Source organism: Ptychodera flava, chromosome 7, assembly GCF_041260155.1.
Source record: "Ptychodera flava strain L36383 chromosome 7, AS_Pfla_20210202, whole genome shotgun sequence".
Classification (NCBI taxonomy): domain Eukaryota; kingdom Metazoa; phylum Hemichordata; class Enteropneusta; family Ptychoderidae; genus Ptychodera; species Ptychodera flava.
Window position 1 is genome coordinate 22,964,696 of NC_091934.1, and position 19,327 is coordinate 22,984,022.

A 19,327-nucleotide genomic window follows, 5' to 3' on the forward strand; every position below is an offset into this window, starting at 1 on the left:
CTTTTTTCCAGCGCTATAAAATTGGTCTTGATTTTATGTTTCTCAGCTCATTTTCCGCTATCGAATGCCAACATTGCTATGTGTTGATATATTGTACTGCATCGTTCGTGCGTGTTTCGCTACCTGCTCATTTTTCTATTCCAATTAACTTGTTGATATTTTCAATGTGTTTTAAAGGAGATTACGGTCGACAGATATCCCTAGCTTCGAATGAACTGCTCAAATGTCATACTGTGAAACTTATTCCTTATGCTCAAAAATCGTCGATGCTAATACATGGATTACACTTAGTCTGGTTATATCATTATTTTACATAACAACACTGGTATTTAACATCGATTTAGTGTGCATAAATCAACAATAAACGGATTGGTATCATCTGTTGGTGTTTATTAGAAAACTACAGGACTTTGCTGTCGGCGTCCAGTAAGGTTGTCCGTGATTGGCCAATGTCCTAATTATTTTTTGTTTAAGCAACTTGTGACCTGTATGTCTCGGTGCAAAGGTACATACGGTATTTTGTTCATCTTCTATTGTATTGTATTTATCGTTAATCAATACACTTCTGCATTTTACTGGTCATTCCTATCAGATTCCTCTGTAACCAAAGATTGCTTGACAACCGCGTACAGATTTAAACAACACACAAGCACAAACCTACACAGTAGTTTATCATCCCCTATCGTATTTGGTGACGCCAACATGGATTTTACCAAGTTTTCCCTCTTTTTGACTTCTGCTGTGTTAATTGCCATGCAATATTTGCAGAAATACACCGTGAAAGGTAAGATCGAGTCGTTATTTGCAAGTAGGCCATGTTCACAGGACTACATAGTATTTTTTATGATGATTTTTTGAGTTTTGTTGTGATTAAACAGCTTGAGCGTTAAATTTCAGTTTCCGAGTCTTATACTTTTGTGGTCTGTTGACACTAACCTAGCTTGTTGTTATCCTGTCAAGGCAATGCTCTTATGGAAAATGAAAATTCCAGGCACTTGTTCATAAGTTTGCACGGGGAATTTTTTTAATCACAGGGCAACGAGTGTATTTTAAAGGAGAGAACAAAGTTGCCTAAACTATCTCTGTTTGAATTGAAAAGGTTGCCATCAATAGTTTAATTGATAAATTACAATTCATAAACTTTTACAGAATGAAGGTGGAAAGTTTTAAATTGTAGCGAAATTGGCCTTGTGTATGATAAAGAGCTGTCACATTCAGAGCGTTATGGCGAACATCGTTCCCATCCCTACTGGCGCTCGTGTAGTGTTAGCGCTATTTTCCGAGTCTGTTGGTACCGCTTTTGACAATGGGATGATGTGGCTATTTACACACATGGTCATTAAACAAAGAAGACCGATAGGGTGCGATAATATATAATGTACATTATCGATGATCGATGATTGTGCTTATACCCAAAACTAATGCAAAGGATTACCTTGTTAGCTTGGCATATACACTAAGTTGCAAAAATTCAAGTTGTCGACCTTGTAGTCCCGAGGGGCGGGGGCTCACTTCCATTTCTTGCCAATATGTATACGTGCCGCCCAAAGGGTCGGGTATTTCAGCAACTTGGTCGAAAATAAGGTAGCGATTCCACTGTAAACCAAGGTCCAAAATGGGGTTGATTTTTGAGTGCCACACAAGAACAAATTTCAACCGTCTGTTCCCGTCTCGCTCGCAGGGCTCTGAGCTGCACTTCATAGGCATCGATATCTTTTTCTGTGGCAGGGGAACCAATAAAGAGACCCCCTGGTTTAAGCCAAAGAAAATATCGATTTTGTTTTAAAAGATTGTCACTGATTGGTCAGAACTCTTTATATTGCAGATATTTGCCAATAGAAAATACCCAAACAAAGTGGCTCTACTGTGCCTAGTATTGATCATGACAGACAGGTCGACCATGGCCATATGAAGTAGTATTGCTTTACAGACAAACTTGTTGTGAATTGGAATTTTAAAAAAACACCAGTCAGACTGTAACTGCAGATAACTGATAATTTGTAGAAGATGGAACAACAATGGTAGGCTTTATTGGGGCAAATACTTGCTTTTTCCATTTTAAAATTTTGACGCTATGACTTTTGACATGGGTCAAAGGTCATAAAGTTCTAAAATGGGGTCCTAAAATAACAAGATTTTAGGTCTCAAATGGGCCCTGATTTTTATACCTGCGGCCGCACACCCCTGCCACTTCTTTGAACAGGTACCCCCCGGGCTTGTAGTACGTTTTCCAACGCCAAAACAACTAAATGGTGACGTGATTGTGAGATACATGTATTCATGGGCGTCTGTAGAGATCGATACCCGCTAAAAAAATAATCCCCACCAAAGTTGATTTTTTAAAGACTATGATAGGGAAAATTGTGCTCCAATTTCGGAAAACTATTTGTCTTTTTTATATCTATTAGAGAACAATGACGTCATTTGTGAGCAGCATGATTTTTGTGGGACTGCATCATCAGATAACCAAAAACGCCTTACGTTTACAGGTTACACTTGCAGTGGTCTGCCTTCTCGTTATGACTGCAATAAATCTGGCGGCGGAGAATCTCGATGCGATGATCTTCGCTGTTGCTATGAGCCTTCCGGAAGTGTTTGGTGCGCCCTCTCAGGTAGGTGTAGGTAGAGTTACTGTCATGAGTTGGCGTAAGCTGGGCGGAAACATTGAAATAGTTGAAGAATCAGGGCCATGTGAGAAACGGGCATTGCCGTTTAGTACATTTAAACCGGTCTGGGATTTATAATTGAATTGCGCAAAATTAACCGAAGTACTTCACAGAATACAGTACATATCACGAGTAAGGGGTGGACAATTTGATAGCCGGGGGAGGGGGTCTGAAAATTGATGAGGTAGCATAATTTTTTTATCTGATCCATTGTACATTATTTTTTCCACTTTCCCACCCTTTGTTTTGTCAAGCCTTCTCTGGTTGATTTTTTTACATTGACATTTGCTGGGAATCTTTTTTCCCCGAAAATCTTCCAGACCCCCCCCCCCCTAAAAGTAAAATTATTACAGTTTACTAAGAGATACTGGGTCATATATGATATGACTGTTTATATCGAGTTCTTACGACTATTTGTACACGAAAGTCCATAGTAAACTTAAAAAATGTTACGGCAATTATCTGCAGCATGTGCCCTTCTTACAGGGCTTCTGTGTTTCATTGAGGTTGGTATCATGGCGCCACCAGTTTGTTGGCATACACAAGTACACCTTCTTGGATGTTGACCGGGCCAGGCCGTCCAATGTTTTTTTCGGCAAAGTAGCTAATCGGCGAAATGACGAAATTGCGAATTGAAGAAATAAAGAAATTACAAAGTAGAGAAATAAATTGCAACCTAAATATGTTTGATACGATGTCAATAACCAACGTCGTCACTTACAATATCAGTAGATTGCTTTGAACGTCATCTTAAATATAGAGCACCCTGGCACCCATGACTTTTCGCTTAACTTTGGTTCTGCTATCCGGTAAATTAAGGTAGATGTATCACAGTTTCGTCATGGGCTGCGTATACGCTGATAAACCACGGCAAGATGTCAATATAAGTTATCCTTGGTATCATGAACCCTCCAAATAAAACAACAACAACATCAAACAAAACATGACACATGCATAAAAATATAACGAAATGTGAAGGCAACTTCATACATCTGGTCTACCGTTGTGCCACGATATAGCGAATGGAAGTACCATTGTAGTTAGGGAGCCATCATTATTTACTGGCTGGGGAAGAGTCGGAGAAATCAGAGGTGGGGGCGTTACTCAAAAAATTGAAAAGCTACAAGGCGGGAGTGCTCAAAATGTGGAGGAGAAAAGGGATGGCTGCTCAATTTCTTTGCAACTGTACTGAAGCTTTTAGTGCAGTTATGAAATGATACAAAAATAATAGAAAGAATGAAAAACACTACAAATTCAAATATAAAATATAGTACAATTTGATATACGTGTATACCAAGTGTACTGACCTCGAGATGGAAGGAGAGGTGGGTCATGGAGAAATGCTCTCAGCTGATACCGTCATTAGTGCATAGGACTGTTTAGGAAATGAACTGCTGTGAATTCACCCTATAAGCGACTTAAGTTCAATAACCATTTTGACATTTTACCATACCTACCAAACACTGTATGGTTGGATACTAGTTATAGAGAGAGCTTTTGCATCTATAGTTCGTTGTTATGAGGTAACTGATGATAATCTAGCAGGGTAAACCGCGGGACTTGAAATGTCCTTACTATTGATGTATCCATTGATAATGCAAATACGTTGTAATGGTATTTAACATTTCCAAGGGGGAAGGATCAGTTAAATTTCTATGTTAGAGAGGGTGATTACTCAAATTCATTATGGTTGGCTGAGCTGTTACTCGAAATTTCAGCCTGAGCATGGCTCCCCCGTAGTAGTTTGTGTGGACTACATTGCGAGAAGCCGGTGAATCGGTAGTGCTTTGACTTTGGTCATGTGACCTTGGTCCCTAAAAACGGTTTCATGTGTGTGATTCGTCATAACAGTGCTTCGAGACCTAAGCGGGGTTCCCTCATCAGTTGCCCTACTGTTCTGTGTCCCCCTCCTTTTGGTTTGATCATGGTGGTTATCTTCTATCTAAAAGGAGAAACCAGATTCAATATTGAGAATGTCAATCACTGTCGACTGACTCTATTTGTGCAGTGTGTGGTGTCATAAATGACCCATGATTGACCACAGTTATGGATGCTTTGTGTTTTTAGTCTTCGGGCATATTTCAAGTTTAAATAATGCTAAAGGCTCCATCTTTACGTTGGAGCAAATTAGCCACATGGGGGCGCTGTAACAAGACTGACGGGGACAATGTGGAGTGCCGTGGGCGATGTGAGTAGTTTATTACATGTAATCGATGGTCTGTTAATTATGGCAATAAAGTCTGTTGTTTGTCGGATTTATTTCTCTGTCTCTTTTTTAGTTTCTTTATTTCTTTATATCTCCATTTCTTCTATTTCGTCGTTTAGCCATTTCGCTATTTCGTCAAATAACATGTGCCGGTCGGGACGGCCCCTCAGCAATTTGACAGTGGAAGGACGCCGATGACACTGTCTCAGCTTTGAGTTTGAAAACGCTCAATACACCAAATTTTGATTATTACCTGGTTTTGATGTCCTCCAGTAGTGGACTTGGCCAAAATGTCGGTGCAGACCGAGAATTCTGTAACAGGCTTTGAGGCCGAGATTATCAGTTTGTGAATGAAAAGGTATTTTGCAATCTTCAGAACAAACAGCGCGATGTTTGTCGACCGAAAATACAACTTTTTGTTAAGAAGCCATGTTTATTAGTGAAACATCGTCAATAAGACGGTCACCAGTAAAACTTTATAAAGTGAGTCACAAGTGAGCTAATAGTATTGTTTCATTTTTGACATTTCAGAGCCTTGTGCGACACCATCCTCGGAGAGATTTCCGTGTGGACAGAACGTGAATAATGAACATGACTGTTTTGATAGAAACTGCTGCTGGTTTCAAGAAACTCAAAACAGGGGCGACTGTTTTCTTAAAAGTATATGTCGGCTTTTTGCATTTTTATAAGTTTACAGTGATGTCAAAGAGGGCGCCGTCGAGTTTAAATATGCTTATTGATTAATATCTTATAATTTAGTTATTTTTGCGGGCCATGGTTTGATTAAACGGGAAGTTACAGGACGCGCAAAATAGTGGGATTATTGATGACGCTTTCATTTGCATACACTTGGTTGTAGTTTTTGAATTCTAATTACATCGCTTTGACCGTATAATGAATTTGAATGATCATGATGGGTACTTTCGTGACATATGCAAAGAGGGGTAAAATGGTCGTACACATTTTCAAACATTTGAAAACAGAAATGTTTTTCAGTTTATTTTCGACTCAAGTTTAGTCGCTATATATTTACAGACATCATTTTCAAGATTCAATGATAATGAACGCCTGTAACATGGCAAAATTATGGGATTCTGGGACCAAACATGGCACGTCCGATTCGTAGCGTGGTTTTTCTACATTTGCATATAGATTTACAGTAATCCAGCTTTTATAGGGGAAGTTCCTGTTTAAGGAAAACCCCGGCCCCGGTAGAGAAATAAAAGCAGCTGACTTCACATTTATAGGTCGCCGGGAGCCAAATGAGATGTGATATCTGGCTTCATTCTTTTCCACCTGAAATTCACTCTGATCAGTCTCCATGGACACCGTCCAGGGTGACTCGTAGATTTGGTCAAGGCTGTGCATCCATGCGTCCTTGCGTCCGTCCGTTCACGCAGATATGTCAGAGATGCATCGAGCGATTTCATTCAAACTTGGTACAAGGTTTACTCCTTATGTCATACATATGCCCTTTGATTTGTTTTGTGATCCGATCCAAAATAGCATTGTGATGGCCATTTTATTAAACAAGGGACTATGCCATTGACTATGACTTTCTGAAATGCCAAGATTCCCCGGCACAAACGCTGTAGGTTCAAAATCATTTCCATTTAAAAAGATACCTTACTTGAGGTGTGAACTGACTGTCAATCGGTGATTGCTCTGCAAATATCACGCGTTGTGTCATATTTACAAACATTGTGATCTTTTGTTCTACTTGATCGGTAGTTTATTTACTCTCTGGGGAGTCATAAGCCATTAATTCGGTAACGCGGAAATTTTCCGCGTTCAGGGGATTAGCCTAGATACATGGTTTGTGCCGGCCAATCCTCTGATCTGAAAAAGAGCTCTATTTGTAGAGCAACTACACTAAATTTCATTAAACTTTGTAGAGATGTTTGTTGCAGAGATCCCTGATAGCACACGATGAGATATGTCATTATTGCATCAGTTAATTGCTAATTTGCATATTTGCTGAATTTTTGTAATCAGGATATGTCAAGAAATACTGCAGCAAATTTGATGAAAATTGGTACAGATCTTTAGCACACTGTCTTATAACAGCGTACAAAGACACTCAGCTGTGTGATGCTAAATAATTGCCAATTTGCATATTGAAAGAACTTTCCTAATTAGTGGGCTATCCAGAAACACTGCATCAAATTTAATGAAACAAGGTACAAATGTTGATCTCTCGGCACTGTAATACCGTGTGAAGACATTAAGCAGTATCAAGTCAATTAATTGCTTATTTGCATATTTGATGAAGTTTCATAAGTAGTATGATATGTCTAGAAATACTGCATCAAATTTGATGAAATGCGGCACAGATGTTGATCTTTTGGTGATGTAATAGTGTGCATAGATATACAGAAATATCATGTCAATAAACTGCTGATTTGCATATTTAATGGATTTTTGCAATTAGGCCGATATGTAAAGAAATGGTTCATTAAATTTCATGAAACTTGGTACAGATCATGATTTAGCTCACATTGCTTTAACATTTGAATGAAGACATTTTTCAGTGCCATTCAAATTAATTGCTAATTTGCATATTTAATGAACTTTCCTAATCAGTGGGCTATGTCCAGAAATACTGCATCAAATTTGGTGAAACTTGGTACAGATTTTGATCTTTCAGTACTGTAATACTGTGGTGCGAAGACATTAAGCAGGGTCATGTGCATTGATTGCTAATTTGCATATTTGATGAATTCTCATAATTAGTACGATATGTCTAGAAATGCTGTATCAAATTTGATGAAATATGGTACGGGTGTTAATCTTCCGGTAATGTTGAGGCATGCAAAGATATGTAGTAGTATCATGTCAATTAATTACTGATTTGCATATTTAATGATTTTTTGTAATTTGGCTGATATGTAGAGAAGCCCCTAATCAAATTTCATGAAACTTGGTACAGATGTTGAGCTTACATTGCTTTAACATTGAACAAAGACTCTATGCAGTGTCATGTTAATTAATTGTTAATTTACATATTTACTTGAACTTTCCTAATTAGAGTGATATGTCCAGAAACACCTCATCAAATTTGATGAAACTTCGTACAGACATTGATCTAACAGTGCTGTAATACATTTTATTGACTCTTTGCAGCATTGTGTATTAAATGTGGCACACATAATAATCTGTCACTGTTATAATAGAATGCAAAATGTTTGGCAAAATCCAGTGGATTTATTACTAGTTGACTTGTTTAAGAGCTTTTGTAATTAGGGTGGCAGCCTACATTGTTTTAACGTTTTCACCACCATGGAAATCATTTTTAATCACAGACCCGATTAAAGGTATACAGTCACCAGTAGTCTAAATATGTCCATATATGGTCAAAGGGGCGTCCCTGTGTATTCAAAATGCCAATATGAGGGCGCTGTTTTTAAAAAGCGGCCACCCGCTTAAAATCTGTAATCGGTTAGATTTTCTCTCTCCTTGGTAACTGTGGCAGAATTGGAACAGGTGACAGTATACCTTTAATGAACAGGACTCTATCCTCTCCAAGGACTTGTAATAAAAGTATCCATTAAACAAGTGGGGACTGTGTTATCAACGATGACTTGTTTATTTTCAAAATGGATGACCATCTTTTATCAAAAGGCTACAATGTTTAGTTTCTTTTAGTCGTAGTAAAATACAATTAAGACCCTCGGCCCTCTTGCGTCTGAATAATAATTTTACCTATGGATATTTTTGTTTGTTTCGCCCCGTAGCCGGATGTGCCCTGGACGTCTTTCAGCGCATTCGATGTGAGAGTTCGTCAATGGCCGACTGTTTATTTAAAGGTTGCTGCTATGACGACGGGGGTGATAGTCACATACCTAACTGCTATCATTCTAAAGGCACGTAATCCTTTCATGCGTGATTTATCTTGTTGATGTGTTGCTTTTGAGATCAGCGTTAGTGTTTGCGATTTTCTGAATATGAAAGATATCATAAATTCATCACGTATACATTTAAAATTTATAGGAATTTTCAGTAAAATATTTAAAAGGGTTTTCAGACTGTACTATATTTTATTTGTAAAAAACAAGAACACCTTTATATTGGTAAACAAATATTTGAACATACATAGTATAGCGGTAAAACTTCTCGTAGATTATATTGTTGTAAATTGATTTGTCTGACACAAAGAAAACTGACAGACAATGACACTGTTTATTTTACGGCAGTTGAATGCAGCAGTCTTGAAGTCAAAGACAGAATTAACTGTGGCAGTTATGGAGCAGCTGCCTGCACCAGTCGAGGATGTTGTTATGAATCGTCACACTCGCCAACGTGTTTTTACGCTACAAGTAAGAACTGTGCTTAATTCTCAAAAAATATTAAACTGAATACGGAAAGCTGAACTCTCAAACACGCAAAATTCCAAACTTGCGGTTCATGTCATACATCTTCATTCGAAGAAAAGCATTCTCAATATTTGCCAGCATGTCTGTCGTTACCAGTACACTTATCAAATCAATGCCTCGAACCGAAAATTGTGTATACCACTGACATGAAATGGCAATATTCAAAATTTCAAAGTGTTCAAATATATGTTTTTTGTCATTTAGGCTGTTCAAATCTGTAAAATTAAGCTCGATCTGGAGATACATCAAGGGCTGTCTGGACATAGCACTTTAGTATTGGGACTAGAATTCTAATCCCATCAGTATATCATGAAAACATTTCAAAGCCCTCTTTTAACATTCTCAAGCGTGAACGTAAGCTATTCCAAGTCGCTCAAAATTTGTTGGAAAGTGTTGACGCTCATTTCAAAACTAATAAACATGGTTTGCGAGACCTTGCAGCGATTAGTCTTCCGAAATATAACCATGTTTTAATTATTGAACGATCAAAGAGTCCCAATATTAGAGGACAATGGCTCTGTACAGAATGATAGACTTTTGGTCTGTTGGTGAGAATGAGATTTGCGCCCTCAACGAGCCCTGCACGGACAGTGGCCAGCTATCTTTTTTTTTGTTCACAGATATACTGAAGATCGCTTTTGAAATCTCATTGATCCTATTTTCCTTTTCATCATATATTTTTGTCTTCACCATTGAACTCCATTTTCTTGTCATTTTCCCTTTATTGTTGTCGTTTTTCTACATTTACCGATACTTTTAAGTTTCTCAAATTTTCTCAAGTTTCCTCTACTAACAAGCCCTCATTTGGTGAACTTGCCCATTATAGGTGTATATTACAGAGTTTTCTCTCAAGGCCACTCACAAGCTCCGTGCTTACGTGGGAGAGAGGTCATGTCTTAGACGTCGCGTGAGAACGTTGCAAAATGCTCAGACTAGGGCTTGGCATGAGATAATTTTCAACTACAGGACACACATGAAAGTATACTTGATTAAATTCTAATTCTCATATGATAAACAATCATGCAAAATTTCTAGATTCTTGTACATCATTTCGAACGATGTGTAAATTCTGACTCGTAAATCATTTATAATGGAATTTTAACAAAATCTAAGGCCATGTATAAAAACGTATACTTTTGAAAGTCAGTCTGAATAGAGTGTGAGTTTTCTGTGATATAACTGTTTGTATTTATGCATTATAATCATGAATATTATTTTAAGCTTTGAATAATCACGTGATCTGTGACACACTATAGCCGTTTGGTTTCTTTTTAGCATGTCCTGACCACTACTTCAGCCGAGAACAGACGTGCATTGATTGCAATTGTGCGGATGTGTGTTACAAAGACAACGGACGGTGCGACAGTTCGTGCAATACAGGCTACATCGGAATGGACTGCCAGTCAGGTAATCAGCTACAGTTTGTTAGTTTCTCACACACAAAGTTACATAAAGAACAACTTAGCCAGCGGCAGAAGTAAGATGTGTCCTTCATGGATGTCACAAGTGAGACGTAATATGTTAAAGGTATGCAGTCACCTGTAATCTAAATATGCCCATATATGATCAAAGGGGAGTTCCTCGATATTCAAAATGTCCATGTGAGGGCGCTGTTTTTAAAAGCGGCAACCCGCTTAAAATCTGTGATTGGTTAGATTTTCTCTTTCCATGGTAACTGTGGCAAAATTCGAACAGGTGACGGTATACCTTTAATTTCTAAATGGTGCTTTAGCATCTACATTTCGATGATCGTATAAATTCTACGATTTTACAATGTTATTGGCATCGAATTTTATCTGTTTGTCAGTTTAGGCACAGTCCGCCATAGTAAAAAGTGTGTTTCTTCCCGATAGCCCACAACCAAGGAGTTGTAATAGGTAGTACATCATTTTTGTCGTGCAAACCGACACACTACCATTTTACACATGCACAAGGTATAAGCTTACCCATATTTATTTCATCGTCTTCTATTGGCCTATCACAGATGGCTCTCCAACCATCACAGATTTGAACCAGGAAACCTTTGAAAATTCCGGCCAACCAGTAACCTTCTCATGTGACGTAAGAGGCAATGTCGTACATGCCAATGAAATTGTACTGCTGGTGCGATCAACGCCGTACACCCATACATACACCGGTGGCGGAAGCCATCCAGAATACATCAGGACTAACACGTTCGAGGAAGTACTTGTGTCAGCAGTAGACACCGTTACTTGCCAAGTCCAGGCACACGGAGGACATGACGAACTCGATATCGAAGTTGAAGCATACGGTATGAATATTTTGTCATTTCGCAGAGAGAGAGAGAGAGAGAGAGAGAGAGAGAGAGAGAGAGAGAGAGGGAGAGGGAGATTATAGTATTGAAGTACACTCGCTACAGAGGTAAAGCAATGTCCAAAATATGAAATGTTCAACAACCAGTACGAGAAGATGTAAGTCAGTACTCGTGTAAAAATTAATCTTAACAAATAAAAATCCTTTCTTTCTCTAGTTCAACCAACACTTACATCGCCACCATGGTTGTCCAATATTAACAAAACGCGGATGACCGTGCATTGGAACGCCTGGAACGATACAGTTGACATCGGAGATGCTCCCGTTGAGAAATACGAAGTTTGGTATGCTAGAGCCTCTGATAATTTCAAGTTGTATGGCGAGTGTCCTGATAATGTCACTTCGATGGTGGTTCACAATTTGGATGTCTATACGGAGTATTCATTTGCCATAAGGACGCACAGGCCTGGAGTTGGTGGCGGAGGTGATCTCAGCCCTACCGTAACGAACCGCACTCTTTGTGATAGTAAGGAACTTTCTAGCAATTTGTAGGGGATTTCTTACCTATGGTATATCTCAAATGTGATGCTGACGTGAATCAGGGCACGACTTGACCTCTAATTGAAATATTAGTAACAAAAAATCGATTTTTACATCTTTGCATGATTGTAAAGACTATAATATTCGTTAATCATGCCAGCAAAATCTGATCACATTGAAATTTGTTACACGAATTTTATGTAATCAAGTTGCGTATATTTTAAGTGATATGTTAACGAAGCAATATGATGATCGCGATTATTTTTTCCATAGGGAGTCATTTTAAGTAGTTCGAGAAGAAACCTATTATTAGCAAAACGAATTTTGTTGTTATCATGGCCGAACTCTCGGAGAAAAATGATGGAAACTACCTAAGGTCGATGCTTAACTCTATCTTGTGTAAGGTTAAGCGAAATACGCGAATATTTGTTGTACAAGAACAGGTCAATAATGACAATGAATGACATTGCTGGTATAATTTTACTCAGATCCAATGGTTGTTACCAACTTACACGCTGAGGCCACGTCACCCTCAGATATCGAAATAACTTGGTCTGAACCGATACGCATGGAGTGTCCTTTGATCGGTTATCTCCTGTCCTACTCGCAAACATCCCATTACGAGTGTGACGTCACGAAGACGTATCCACCTGTGCGACTGGATGCCACGACAATGCAGTATACGCTGACAGATTTGTATCCACACACTGAATACAGAGTGAATGTTCAATCGTTCGGGGAGGGTGGACTCGGGCCCGTCGAAAGTGTGATGACGTCGACCAATGAAGGCCGTAAGTAAGCGATTAGGACGTAGTGATAAATCATAGGTCCAAACTGAAGTATGGTATGGTATGGATATTTATTATAGTGACATTTGCACTCGCAGCTCTCCGCTGCAACTGAGACAAAATGCAAAACTGTAAAAATACAATACGTGGAACCAGCCCACACGGGCTTACAGGTCACTTCAAAGCAGTAAAATACAATAAATTAGCACTGGTGATACAAAAAAGTTTTCCTGACATTATAAGCTGCTTCAACAAAGCGTGCTAACGGTCTACAACAATTTGTAAATAAAAATTTTAACTTTTCAGGGTCTGATAAGTCACTGAAGTTTGCTAATTTTTCTATAATTTTGTCATATAATATTCTACGATGATGGTCATATGCCTTACAGTAAAACAGAAAATGCGTTTCCGTTTCTGGGGTACGCAAATCACAAAATTCACAAATTCTATCTTCTACGTCTAGGTCTTGAAATCTACCCGTTTCAATACGCAAGGGGAGGGTACCTGATCTCAACTGAGCAATAAGAGACCTCTGGCTCCGACATAGATTTACCTTTAGGTACTCTTCAGGACCATAGGTCTCTTTAAAAGTTACGTACGTACGTAGCTTGGGTTTGCTCTGTACAGAGCTAGCCCATTCCCATTTAGTGTGACTATATAATAGGTCCTTTACCATGGACAGATTACATGATACGACAGAATCAAATATGTCAGCCCTTCCTAATTCATTGAAAACATCATAAACCTCTGAGGACCAGTTATTATTATTAATGTTAAGATCCCAAATGAACACTTTCTTCGTGAGCCTGTTATCAGGCATCACAAGTAACCTGTTCCACATTCTTATCATATTCAACTTCCGTCTCTCCCGTGAAGAGGCCCATCCCGTATCTCCAGTAATGGCGTGAATGGGAGCAAAGCGATTAACTCCAAGGTAGAAACGAATCGCTCTACTTTGGATTGAATCGCAGCACCTGAATTTGAAATCCTTGTTTATCGACGTCATGTTTGTCGTTTACTGCAAAACAGAGACCCTCGAGATTTGAAAAAGTTATGATAAGTACACACAGGAAACGTCTCGCATTAATGAACAGTAAGCTAGGGAGTCATAGGATCCGGGTAAGCGGTAGAGGGAATAGTAAGAAACTCCCGAGAAAGGTATATTCGTATCCAAAAGGTGTATCCATTAATCTTTATTCGTGCTTTGTCTGTCCGTCTCTGTTGGTGCGATATGTCAAGGACGGCCCATAGGATCAGAATCAAATCTGGTATATAGATTTTGTTCGAGAATGGCGAGAACTGATGAGTTTTTGATGGGCGTGGCTTGCATATTTTATACCATTTGCATAATTGATTATTTTAGAAAAAACAGACTTACATTGAGAACAGCTGCGCAGAATTCGATGAGATTTGCAAAAGTTGATCACACAACGATTTATCCGCCATAAAGTAAGGAGTGACATGAAAGTTAATTGCTTATTTACATATTTTGTGACCTTTCCTAATTAGGGATATATATCTGAAGTGATTTGATCAAAATCCACGAGACTTGGTGATTTAACATAGTCATAAAGCATTTTTACCTAAGCCAATTCCAAATTTGCATATTTAATGAACTTTCCTAATTAGGGATCTACATCTGGATTAATTTGATCAAAGTTGGCGAAACATGCTGTTGATGATACTGGTTTAAAATAATATTGAAAGTCATTTAGCATTTTCACTTCATCAGCTGATCACTAATTTGCATATTTAACGAACTTTCCTTATAAGCGGTGTATATTTTAGATACACTGATACAACAATCATGAAAGTTGTTTTAGCAGTTTTAGATAAACTGATTACTACTTTGCATATTGTAAATAACTTTCTCAATTTGGGATATAAGACTGGGAGGACCTTAAAATAAGATTATGAAACTTGCTATGTACATTAATGAGACCATTATGTTGTATAAATGAAAGATATTTTGCACTACATGTCAACTAATTTATAATTTGTATCTCTAATGGCCTTTCACAATTTGGCATATATGGCTTGAAGGACTTGACCAAAGGCAATTACACTTGCTGTATAAAGTGGTAATACAATGACAGCTGGCTAAGGAATTTAGTATTTTTATGTCAGCTAATTACATATTTATATACTTAATAACCTTGCAATTAATCTGTGGTAAATATTATTCATGATATTGATCATAATACTCAATGAAGTTGCAAACATGTGGCAAAAATTTAAATTCACAAGCAACTGCAACATTTACTGAAACACGAGCATTTTCAGTTCGTTGTTATTTCAGCTAATTGCTAATTTGCGTATTTAACGCACTTTCCTGATTGGGGATATGTTGAATTGACCGAAGTTGATGAACACTGTAGATGCTATAATATAACATTACCAAATTCAGTTTTGATTTTTTAGAATGTCTTATAACTAATTTTCATATTTAACGAACATTTTAAATTAGGGATTTACCTCGATTGACTTGATTAAAGTCGATGAAAGTTGATATGTCCATTAAAGAAACTATGGTAAAATGTTAATGAAAGTTGTTTCGAATTTTAACTTCATCAAGTTACTAATTTGCATATTTAACTAACTTTTCAAGGTAGGGATGTACCTTGATTGACTTAATACAAGCTGTATTTTAGACGTGATTGCCTGCCTTTTAGACGTGAGGAGGACGAGAGACTATATTTTACTGACAGAACAGAACAAGAATTCTGGAAAGTAATCAGAAATTAAAGACATGTAAATAAGGTTTAAAGAGTAAGGAGGTTAAAGGTATAGAGTCACCTGTAATCTAAATATGCCCATATGTGGTCAAAGGGGCGTTCCTTGGTATTCAAAATGCCCATGTGAGGGCGCTGTTTTTAAAAAGCGGCCGCTCGCTTAAAATGTGTGATTGGTAAGATTTTCTCTTTCCATGGTAACTGCGGCAAAATTGGAACAGGTGACAGTATACCTTTAAGATCGTAAACATAACACTCTTCTGTTTCGGCTTTGGGGTTTTTTGCAAAACAAACTATGTCCCTTTGTTTTTTTGTACAGGGCCGACTAAACCAACAGACTTACAAGCCACAGCTGTCTCTGACTCGGCACTCAAAACACAGTGGCGTGCTCCAGAATGCCCAAACGGAGTTATTTCATCGTTTATGCTTCAGTACTGGGAGACAGACAGTCGCAGCAAAGCAGAAAATGACACAGTGCCGGTCGTCTCCAATCAAAGTGACTTTGTCCACACAGTTCAAGCGTTACGAGCAGAAACCATGTACACACTTAAAGTAAGATAGAATGTGCCTCGAGGATAGATATTCGGACTCTCAAACTTTTACAACATGTTTTTAGTCTACTACTTTTGGGGAGGGGGGGGGGTCATTTTGAAGGTCATGGAGTACACCAATTTGTTACCTGCATACTTTTGTGATAATCGAAATCCCTAGAGAATTAACACAGGGGTGGCGACTATTTTGAATTTCAAGTTATTTTCATTCTGGAAAATTTCAGCCACAAGTTTAAGTCTTTCAATTTCAAGGTGAATACTAATTTATAGCAGAAGAATGAAAAAGAGAATTGTAGGTGAAATTCATATAATCTAGGCAACACAGTGATGGAATCTTATAGAAAACTATTTACAAAATTCTAGATTTTCCTTCAATATAGGCTAATCAAACTGTGTAAAACAAATAACTATGTGCATCAGAGAAAGCGATACACTAAGCTCCATTTTATAATCCTGGATGGCGATCAGAGAAGTTTACCACGATGACAGCTGATATTATTATATTATGTTATATTTAGCTTGGGTTTAGACACGATCACTGACCGTTGTTGTGATTAATCTGGAAACCTGCTCGGAGCCAACATATCCCATTCAGCTTTACACAGTCAGTGGTTTCATTTCCAGCCAAATTTGAATACCTGGTAGTCCCACGGAGCAAAACCTTTATTTTTCCCAGAAATTAGTAGTCTCATGACAATGTTTGGTTATTCTGAGGCCAGGAACTGCCGTAATGTTAGAATGTGATATTTATTTGTTTGTCACATTTCCAAATAATTTAAAATATACTAGAGTAAAAACGGGCAACCAGTTGTCTCCGGAAAGTATTGTTGATTTGGACCAGCACTCGACCAAATTTTACGTAGAGCCCCCAAAATGTACGTACACCGTTACTTAGTACGTAATCAGTTTATGTGAAGCCCTGCAGGTAATTTAGAAGATAGGCTGTAAACATATGAGAAGTTTTGTCAGTATTTGCTTCCCGCGATTTTTTTGCGAGGAAAGACAGTCAACATTGCTAAAGTGAGCATAATTATTTTGTTCGAAAATCAGTACCCTTTCAGTAAATCATAAATCAACAAAACTTTAATTTTTAACACCGATATATCGAGGCTAATCTTTCGACAGCGCTTGAAGGTACGGTAAGACTGATGAATTGTTCAGTAAAATGGCGCCACGAGCCAATGATTTTACCAACGAGAAGTATTCAAAAAAGATTTGTTGAAGCATTCTTGAAGAGTATCTTTACAATACATGTAGACCGCTGTTATTGACACGCTAGTATAACCCTAGAAATCGTCTTTTGTCCTTTGCGTACAGGTTTTGGCTGAAAACTTTTGTTGCAACGGCGACTGGAGTGACGAGACAACTGCCATTACTGATGGTAAGAACTTCGAACTGTGTTTATGAAAGTAAACCAAGATTCGATATTCATGAAAGTTGATAAGAATATTCTACAAATAACGCATAACTCGTAATAGATTTTGCAAAGTGGTTTGCAAACTCACTATTGCATGTTGTTATGCTCGAAGTTGCTGGGGCTCGATCGGAGAGACGAGTGCTGAAATTTCCCGATGGGTGTCAGAAAGTAACAAGTGATTTCCAACTTTAAGATGCGGCATGCATGGCCAGGGAGCATCCTAAACATCGATATGTATAATTGTTGCTTTGTAATCAGTTATCTGTTTTCTTTTTTTTCCAAATCAGGAAAATCTACTGTTGGGGCTGTGATAATTACATGTATCGTAATATGTTTGGTTGTGATTGCTGTCGCCATTGCAATTGTATATGGAATGAGGTAACAATCAAGAAAATACATTCCTTTCAACGTTTAGAATTAAAGTCGTGACACCCAGGCTCTAAATACGGTAGTCGACTGCTGTATTTAGAGCCTGAGTGTTACGATTTGGTATCGGAATTATTTGTGATGGCGGTATTTGTATCCTGGCTTTTATGCACACAGGCCTATATAGGATTATTTATTCGTTGAAGTTGTAAAATATCATCAACACAGGTCTAGCCTTTCACCATGTGCGTCTTTTTAAATTTGTAGAACTGGAAAAATAAGGAAGGGAAATGAGATCATATTCTGCTGTAAAGGTAAGATTGTCTACTCTTGCAAATCGATGTCTTGATAAAAACGTATCGTTTTCAACGTTATGTTCTTTGTACTGTAATGTCTGTTGAGAAGCCTCGCCATGATTCATTCGCTAAACAGATCATGTACTGGGTTCGGTCTGAACAGAAAAATAGTACATGGTGGTACATAGGTTTGATTTCCGCATTCGATTCGTCTTCCAGATTCACAAACGAAGGACCAAGATCATGCCCAAAACACTTACGAAGATGTCCTGTTTAGTGAAAGCCTAGAGCAAAGGCGAGACCAGGACACGCCAAAGGGGGATTCAACACGTGGTGGCAGTCTGGAACAGAATTCAGGGCGTGGTTCATTCAATCAGTATGTTGAAGTCGAGGAGACGGGCGAAAAAGCCAATCCATTGTATCACAATGGACGAGAAATGTCCGAATATGAGATCTCTGAGATAGATGTTTGATAATTTTGCACAGTACGATTCACAGGATAAGGGAAAATGCCACGAAAATTAATCTATGCAAGACCCATGGGCAGTCTGATTATGACGTCATAGTGTCGTCGTAATCTTTTCAGATGACTGATTTATTTGCCTTCAGTTCCATAACCAGATAGTGGTGGTTCAGTTGCGGGCATAAACTAGAGTAAGATAAAATACAATACAAAATCGATCATTTCACGTCACTGTAATTCTCAGTTGAATATCTCTGCTTACTGAAGTATACTATATGCAGTTGTCACTTTGTACATGCTTTGCTTTTATTCTGTGGCGTACCTGCCGCTTTTAAACTTCTTACAGATGGCTATGCGTCCTAAAAATTGTTGTCATGAAGTTATGCCATTCTGTTCACGAGCAAATTCAACGTTTGTAAAGTCTAATTATTGACACTTGGCATTGGTTCTTAGCCTATAAGGGAATGCATGATATATATATATATATATATATATATATATATATATATATATATATATATATATATATATATATATATATATATAATATATATATATATATATATATATTATAAGATGAACAAACTGTTTTTTGGTTTGAACATATACATTCGGTGTCAACGACACACGACCTCGAGAATACGATAAATTTCCA

General features: G+C 37.9%; 1 protein-coding gene across 1 annotated transcript; it reads left to right on the plus strand.

Annotated features, from left to right (window-relative positions):
- Positions 1-673: 673 nt before the first annotated feature.
- On the plus strand, positions 674-19,131 carry LOC139136379 (tyrosine-protein kinase receptor Tie-1-like). Its single transcript, XM_070704104.1, has 14 exons — positions 674-784; positions 2,490-2,612; positions 5,404-5,532; positions 8,607-8,735; positions 9,066-9,188; positions 10,521-10,652; positions 11,230-11,517; positions 11,737-12,045; positions 12,548-12,850; positions 15,899-16,131; positions 17,448-17,511; positions 17,835-17,925; positions 18,181-18,227; positions 18,429-19,131. Exons 1-14 carry the CDS (start codon positions 703-705, stop codon positions 18,680-18,682), a joined length of 2,307 nt encoding a protein of 768 aa, XP_070560205.1. The 5' UTR covers positions 674-702; the 3' UTR covers positions 18,683-19,131.
- The last annotated feature ends 196 nt before the right edge of the window (positions 19,132-19,327 follow it).

Coding starts and splice junctions, on each gene's coding strand:
- LOC139136379 (XM_070704104.1), top strand. CDS start 703: ATGGATTTTACCAAGTTTTCCCTCTTTTTGACTTCTGCTGTGTTAATT. Junction 8,736..9,065: donor TAACTGCTATCATTCTAAAG/GCACGTAATCCT, acceptor ATTTTACGGCAG/TTGAATGCAGCAGTCTTGAA. Junction 9,189..10,520: donor AACGTGTTTTTACGCTACAA/GTAAGAACTGTG, acceptor GTTTCTTTTTAG/CATGTCCTGACCACTACTTC.